Below are 8,563 nucleotides of genomic sequence, written 5' to 3'. Positions count from 1 at the left end.
CTGGAGTAACCTTGTACTACATGGTGGATGCTAATGAATCTTGTTTTTCCGGACCAAATTTCTAAGTGATGGAAAAAATTGGAAAATTACAAGAAAGTATAATAGACATTTGTATTCTGTAGCCAACAGCGCCCCCTATCTGAATATTGGGAGATTTCAGATTAAATCCAAAATTCATCTTCCTGGAACCCTAGTCCGTACCTGATAGTAAATCCAGGCCTGCGATCAATGTTCAAGGATACATTGCGGAAAATGCCTTTGTATGCTGTAACGTTAATATTACCCTCTGCTGGAACAAACGTGTGCTGGTGTTGCTTCCAGAGACCGTATAGAACTCTATAGCGAGCGATGGGTGTTTTATACACACTTCGGCCCCGGTGGCTGCACTCCGCTTCGTGGCTGAGCTGTTGTTACTCCTAGTAAATTCCAGTTCACAATAATAGCCCCTACATTGGCCCGGGGCAGATCAAGCAGGGCAGAAATTACAGGAACTGACGTGTGGCATCGTATGACAGCGCCACGCTTAAAGTCACTGAGCTCGGCCCGTTCTACCGCCAATGTCTGTCTATGGAGATGGCTGTGTGCTTCGTTTTATACACCCGAAACACCTAAACTTAATAATTAGGAGGGCTGTCCACATACTTTTGATCACATTGTGTATATATGTGTGTGTGAATATATAATTGGTCATATATATATATAGATATATACTATTAAATAAAAAACGTTGCAGAACAATTGCTTTAGAGTTCAGACCGTGGCCGGATGGGTGGGATTTCCCAGCACTCCGTCCCGGATTCCCAGACCTAGAAGGCGTCTCTCTGTTCTCCATACACTATATGTCTTTGTGGACACTTCGCAGCTTCAGTATCGGGTCCTCTGTGTGTACATTCACCAGCACGCTGTGAGCTCCGGGGATGAAGCAAATACTGAGCAGGGCTGTCCTCTGCCTGTCGGGCTTCCTGATGGTGGCAGTCAATGGCACTCATTACAGGATGTATGGATTGCCACCGTATAGAAGCTACTTTTTCCCCCCTGTGGTTCATGGCAGCTCAATGTTGCCCCTTCCCAGACATGGAGCGCTAGCCAGCCCTCTTCACAAGCCAGAAGAACCCAGGACTTTGCCCGTGCAGAAACCTAGAGGTAAGGAAAGATTTATTTTGGTCCCCTTCAACAGGTCTACTGTCACTAGTCTCCATCGCATCATCCGGTACACCTGACGTTACATTGCTGCGTTATATTGTTCGGAGTTGGGCTTATATTTTAACTCTTTCAATGCTAGGGCTTAAATGCAGAACCGAGTAAGAAAAAAGTAAGCTCTGGAAGTGAAAACATTTTAAATAATGGATCTTTTCTAATTATTAAAAAAAATAATCTACCTTCGATTGCCTTTGCATTTTAACTCAATGTTCCTCTTTATATCTGCTCAGCAAATATTTTCTTCTGAAGGTAGGATGTTGCAAGTGTACGTTCTATTGTATTTCCGCTTTATGGTGCGAATAAAAAACACTAGAATGAAAATCTAAATTATGAGTAATTTTTATTTGGCAGTTGAAAAATCTTCTATGGCTCTGATACAATACAATTTTTATGTACAATTTGTACAAAAGTGATACAAATGCATAAATGTTGTAATATGTAAAATCCTGCTGGAGACATAACGAGATGAATAAATCACTGAAGGTGCTTTGAAATAATCTTTCCTTCTGTACTTTGTTAAATCCCTTTAAGTATTTAAATGTTTCTATCACATCCCCCCTCTCTCCTCCAATCCTTACACATTGAGATCCTTTCCATTCCCAAGTCCCTCTCTTCCGTTATCGCTGACAGAACAAGGTCCCTGAAGCTATATTCTGCATTTGAGATTTTTACATCCCAAGTGCGTTATCTTACATTTATCAACATTAAACTTCTTCCACCAGGAACATCTACCCTGCTGCAGACTTTTGTATCATCTGCAAAAAGAGGTCCCTTATCATTAAGAGCTTTTGAAACTTTGCACAGGGTTGTAATGGACATTTTTTTGTTTTAACCCCATAAATGTCTACCAAAAACCGCTCGATACATTCCCATGTTACACTTAGCACGGTATGTGAATTTGCAGATTTAGGAAGTTGATTAAGTATTGATTTGTGTGAAAGAACACTAGGAACAATAGACTTCATGTTTTTAGTTTTTATAAACAAACATCATGCCTATAAAACAATAGAAAGTTTTCCTAGGTGCTCCTTTGTAGTCATGTGATGAAGAAACGATGCAGGTAGTTTGAAAGGCTTTGTTGCCATTGCTGCAGAAAAAAAAGTGTTTCTTTATAAAAGAATTACACATATTTATTAATGCTTTATGGTTATGTTTTTTTTAGGTTTTGTGTATGTTTTACTTTTCAAACTCAGGAAAGGAGGGGTTTTTCATGGAATATAATAGAATATTTTGGAGAAAGCAAAGTTAGGAGGCAGGGGCCATAAAGGTGAACTATGACAGTGGATATTAATTTGTATAACTTTGGTCCTTACAATGGAACTGCCACCAACTGTGGTTGGTTTGTTTTTTTTTAAAGTAGTTTTTGCATAATTTCATGTTTTCAGGCAGCTGCATATCATGTATGAGTTCTGGTTATCTGAGCCCGATCCTCTTGACAAACACGTCAAATCCTTATCATACTGCTTGTGGGGAAACAATAGAATGGCTCAGTTTTAATCAGCCAGTGGGACACTCTGACTAATGAAACTTGATGGAGAAAGACTTCAATAACCTTTCAAATAAGAATCACTTCCGTGTGGTGTCTGAGCAGGGAAAGTCACCCAAAATGCTGATCCAGTATAGAAATAGTATAATTCAGTAGAATTGCTTTTGTCCTCCTGGACCCCCATTGACCCAGATTGTATCTCATATAATATATGCATGTTTTATACTCCATTGCGTATCCGGTGTTAGGAGGCAATGAAACAATTTTACCTTTATGTTATGTGCAAGGAGCAACTTTCCACCTTCATGTTGTTTCCTACAACTACACATATGGAGAAGAACTACGTGGAGGAAAGCAGAGGTTCTATGCCATGCCATTAAGGGGGTTTTGTACACATGTGTATAGAAAGTTGGGCTTTTAGGTTCTGTCGTAACGTATAATAAAGGTGCACGTTCATCTATGGCGTTATCCTTACAGACACCGCGTGTAAGAGGCAGCCCATGGACCTGGTGTTTATCATTGATAGCTCCCGAAGTGTGCGCCCAAAGGAATTTGAGAAAGTGAAGACCTTCCTGTCTGAAATGATAGACACGCTAGACACGGGCGAAAGGGCCACTCGCGTGTCCGTGGTAAATTACGCCAGCGCAGTAAAAATCGAGTTCTTCCTCAAGACCTATTTCACAAAAGCCGAGATGAAAAAGGCTGTGTCGGCGATTACCCCGCTGTCTACGGGCACTATGACTGGACTGGCCATACAGACTGCCCTGGAAGAGGCATTTACAGAGGCTTCAGGAGCACGTCACGCGTCGTTCCAAATTCCAAAAGTGGCCATCATTGTCACAGATGGCCGCCCTCAGGACGGTGTGGAGGACATTGCGGCCAGGGCCCGGGCTTCGGGGATTGAGATATACGCAGTTGGAGTTGATAGGGCAGATTTACGGTCTCTCAAGCTTATGGCCAGTAGGCCTTTGGACGATCACGTTTTCTATGTGGAGACGTATGGGGTCATCGAGAAGTTGACCTCTATGTTCCGGCTGTCTCTTTGTGGTAAATATATGCTGACACACTATGTATTATACCTTGAGGGCTGCCCAATCCACCCCATTGTTATCTCTCACCTGTTGTTAAGTTGCTACTTGCTGTCGATTGGTTCAGACAGCCTTTGCAAGGCTTTTTGTTCTCATGTATTCAATCCACCCGCACTGATTCAAAAATACCATATAGATTTTTATAGGAAAAAACAAAACTGTGCTTAAAACACATTTACGCTATTGCCTATACATCTCCTGTATACTCCTGTTTTATTTTGCTCCTCCCTCTGAGGGCCTCTAGAAAACAGGAAGTGTACTTAAGTAAGCTTCCTGCCTATAGCCACTCCCAATTAAATGAATGAGAGTAGAGGCAGCATTAATTAAACCTACATATGATTGGCTGCCACTTCTCCCATCGATTTAAAATGTACTTAGGAACTATCCATCTAGTATTAGGCAAATGTAGAAACAATGTAAAGTCACAAGCTTTGTGGACGTCAGAGGTCTCTTCTTTGACTAATATGACTGTATCTGTTTCCATGTTCAGTATGAGCAAGCATCCTGCTCTCAGCAGAGGCAGCCACGAAGAGGAGAAAAAAAGAGGCAGCAACTAAGTAATACTTGTTCTGAGAAATAGAGTCTCTTGTTTAAATGTATGCCGTGCGGATTAACTGAGCGGGTAACAACAATCGCGGTCCTGTAACAAAGTGATAATAATTATTTATATGGCGCCAATAAGATTTATGAATATTGACAAACAAAAAGAGCAGCAGTGAGGTCCAATGACGAGCCCCTTAGCTTCGTCTTGCAGAATTCATGACGTACCGTTAACAGCTTAATATTCAAGATCAGCAACAATGAGAAAACCGAGGATAGATAAGCATGTTCCGACACGCTAATACGCCGAGTGTACGCTCACGTTTCACAAACGCACCCTAAAAGTTTGGTGCTTTTTTAAAGAAAAAGTTTTTTTTAATAGATATGCTGCCACTCTGTCCCCCCCGAGATATGCTGCCACTCTGCCCCCCCAGATATGCTGCCACTCTGTCCCCCCCGAGATATGCTGCCACTCTGTCCCCCCCCCAAGATATGCTGCCACTCTGTCTTAAAGTGGGGGGGAAAAGTGCGGCATATATTTGAGCCAATACGGTAATTACTCTTGCGTGCCTTGAAGACAACCAGCTGGATAGAACGTAATATGTATCAACATATCAAAATCAGCCATGTCCTTTGAGGAGAGCGGCACATTGTAACAGTAACACGGCAATAAAAATATAATAAAAGGAACATCAGCTGGGAAATTTCACTTGGCTGCAACACTATCTTCTCAAGGTGCAATCAGTGGTGACCACGTTGAGCTTGGTTGATGATCTTGTACCTTTTATCTATGTATGTATGTATGTATGTATGATTATTTAGCATCAGTAGATATACTTAGTTCCCTACAGTTTGCTGTATAACGAAGGGAAGGCACAATATTATTATTATTTATTGTTTTGTATTGTTTTATATAACATCTACAGTAGTCTTGGGAACGTCCCAAGGCAGGCTACCCCGAACCTTCCCTCTTCCCAGGTAGTGGCTTTGTGTGGGGGGTTGGATACGGAAAATTAATGGGAGGGGAATTTGGTAAGCAGTGGGCGTGGTTAAATACCCCTCCCCCGCTCCAGAGAAAGAGCAGAGCGCCCAGGGAAGCAGCGATTCATCCAAAGACTACGGGCCAAGCCTGGGGAGTTCCCCGGGGTCATTATGATTGCGGCAAAAGTTCAAGGAAATAATAGGAAAAGACGGTCCTTTCCAGATAGCGCTTACAATCTAAATCTTTTTATAGGCATGTGGGGCAGTTAATACAGTACAGACTAAGGGTTATAGAACAACATTCTATTGCACTGGTAATATAAATTAAATTAAAACAAAGAGCCATGGAAAGCAGTGGAAGCTTTTAATATTAAATGAGCAAAGCAGGAATTTAGAGTGGATAGCCCGTCGAGTCTGCCCATTCCTTTCCAGCTGTAAGGCCTGAAACCTTATTTGATCCTCGGTTTCGCCTTATATTCAGAATAATTTTATGCCTATTCCATGCATGTTTAAATTCCCCCCGTTGTATTAACCTCTAATACTGCTGGAAGGCTGCTCTCCCTATCTACCACCATCTCTGGGAAATAAAATGTCCTTACGTTACATCTAAAGCTCTGGCCGTCTAAACTTTGACCTCTTGTTCTTCCACTTTGCCTCTTTTAAAATATAAATAATAGTTTTTAATGAGATATTTTTATGACCTCTCTGCTATCTCTCTTCTCTCCCTTATATATCTCTCTCTCGTCTTGTCTTATTTGTTGAGGTCCTTTGATCTTTCCTGAAAATGTCAATCTGGTAGAACATGAAGAATTTGTTGATGCCACGTTGCCTGGTGACGTTTAGAATACCAAATATATTATTTATGTTCCTTAACAGGCGTAGATGCGTGTGCACTGGGAAAACATGATTGCGAACACGCGTGTGTTCCTACAGCTCTATCCTATTACTGCAGATGTCATGACGGTTACACCCTGAATCTGGACAATAAAACATGCTCGCGGATAGGTAAATATTATCGCAAATGCTTCCTGTTTTCTCTGCTTGAGATGTTCTTTTATAATTAATACAAACAGAGGTATTTCCCTTCATCAGGCATGGACTGTGCTGGCTTCTCTTATAACGCGAGTCAAGGCGGCATCAGTGGGCATTTCAGTAAATGCCCCACAAACACTAATGTCTTCCACATGCCATGTCATGGAGTCCACATACAGACACTTTGTGCTACTCCTGGGATAGTGTTTTCCTACATTCTGACCACGACATATTTACATCCATGAATTATTGTCAGTTGATATATAATAATAAGAGGTTCCGATATCAATGAGAATTACACAATCTTTCGTTTAAATGATACAATGAATTGAAACATAACGGTATGTTTCTGTTGCAGAAGAAGCACGGGGGATTGCTCAAACAGAAGATCCCTGCAAATGTGAAGCTCTTGTCGCATTCCAGCAAAAGGTTAACGCATACATCGAGTCACTGACCACAAAACATATCCTTTAACTGTATTGGGAACCGCTGGCCACCTTGGTGCTAGAAGAACAAACTCACCATGGGCTACGTCTGTGTTGTAACAGACGTAGCCCAGTGAGTTTCTCATTCAAGAAGAGCTAAGATGACCTCGTATAATGAAACGAGTCATCTCACCACATCACCTACAACGTTCAACCTTAGCAAGTGTCTCCTGGTAGTAGGGCTGGGTTGGTTCTGTATAATCTATAGTCACTAAGATATTAATAATCGAACTCTGCATTATTTAGGGCCACCAAGTCATAAACTCACTCAGTGCCCCCCATTACAAATCCGTATACTGAAAGGAACCCTCTTGGTACTTGGTGTAAGAACAAAAGGCCACCTCCTACAGAGCAATTCCAATAGAAATATCAGGTCCTTCCTAATGTGTTAGGCGTAACATCTTGCTCGAATTCTACAGGGCATCTTGCGTTCAAAATATACAATAATTGGTTTATGAAGCTCGTAGGTGGAATAATTGGTTTAGGAACCCAGGGTTTAGGAACCCTGTTTACTGAGCACGTCTTCAGCTCTCTTTCAGGCCCGGACTGGCTATCTGGCGCACGGGGCGAATGCCTGGGAGCCGCTGACTGACAGCACCACACAGTCACCCGATCTACCGCTCTACTGTTAGATTTGGGGCTGTAGTGTTTGGCCAGTGGCTGGATATGCCCAGCTACATACTATGCGAGAATAAAAAATAGCGTGCCAGACGCCAGCCACACTTACGCCATAAGGTGGCAGCTGGCCTTGTAGTTCCAAGGCAACCACATCATTGCCAATTTGTCCCTGCCATCTTTGTTTCAGCAAGAGCTTGAGTGGGGATAACTTGGCAGTCCACGCCTGAGACATACACTACTATTCAAAAGTTTGGGGTCACTAAGCCGTTTTCATGTGTTTAAAAAAAAAAAGAAGAAAAAAAATTCTGGCTGTAAAATTAGCCTTTTAAACTTAAACTTGGGTTAGTGAACGCAACGTGCCATTGGAACGCAGGAGTGACAAAGAGCCTCTGAAGATATTCCATTGAAAATCAGTCTACGCTGGATTTCTGATGCATTTCATGTTGTTTTGATGGACTAAACTTGCAGTTTCTTTAAAAAACTAGGAAATCTCTAAGTGATCCCAAAATTTTTAACTGTAGGGTATCCTACAATAGAAAGAACAACACTGGATCCTCAGACACGATTAATAAATTATTTTCTCTCACAGCCTAGTATTATCTTTTTCTCATCTGTTTGATTTCATTATAATAGGACTGGATTTCCTTAGAAATGATAATAAAATCACCAGCCTTTATTCGCTATATTCTACTATTTATTGTACCAATTACGTTGTTCCTTAACTTGAATCCACTAGATGAAGCTACCAAAAAATTACAAGTTTATGAACAAAGACAAAACGGAATTTGAGAAAACTTCCAGGACTCTCTTTCTTTTTCTGTGCAATAATCTAATTTCTGTATATTGCTAAAATAGGATCTCCTGCGTTAACGCTTAATATGATATACAAAAGAATACAAAGCTGCGCTGAGAAGAAAATATATAACGTTTATTGGCGTCGGAGAAGGATTTGTGCCGCATCCAACTGGATTTAATCATTAAGCATTTGTACAACAGAGTTGCACTCATTTGATTGCATGCATATGTTACAACGCTCAGAATAAAGAATATTAAACAACTGGAGAGCTTATTATTATTTTTTTAAACAGGACAAAAAATTGCATTTAGGAGTTATCTTCATTTTTAATGATTTC

General features: G+C 41.1%; 1 protein-coding gene across 1 annotated transcript; it reads left to right on the top strand.

Moving 5' to 3' along the window:
* Nucleotides 1-797: 797 nt before the first annotated feature.
* Nucleotides 798-8,487, top strand: MATN3 (matrilin 3). The gene is made up of 5 exons (XM_053459684.1): nucleotides 798-1,143; nucleotides 3,164-3,733; nucleotides 6,172-6,300; nucleotides 6,686-6,790; nucleotides 8,164-8,487. Exons 1-5 carry the CDS (start codon nucleotides 918-920, stop codon nucleotides 8,217-8,219), a joined length of 1,086 nt encoding a protein of 361 aa, XP_053315659.1. The 5' UTR covers nucleotides 798-917; the 3' UTR covers nucleotides 8,220-8,487.
* The last annotated feature ends 76 nt before the right edge of the window (nucleotides 8,488-8,563 follow it).

The sequence above is a fragment of the Spea bombifrons genome, chromosome 3 (genome assembly GCF_027358695.1).
Source record: "Spea bombifrons isolate aSpeBom1 chromosome 3, aSpeBom1.2.pri, whole genome shotgun sequence".
Classification (NCBI taxonomy): domain Eukaryota; kingdom Metazoa; phylum Chordata; class Amphibia; order Anura; family Pelobatidae; genus Spea; species Spea bombifrons.
This window is presented reverse-complemented; position numbering and strand designations above follow the sequence as displayed.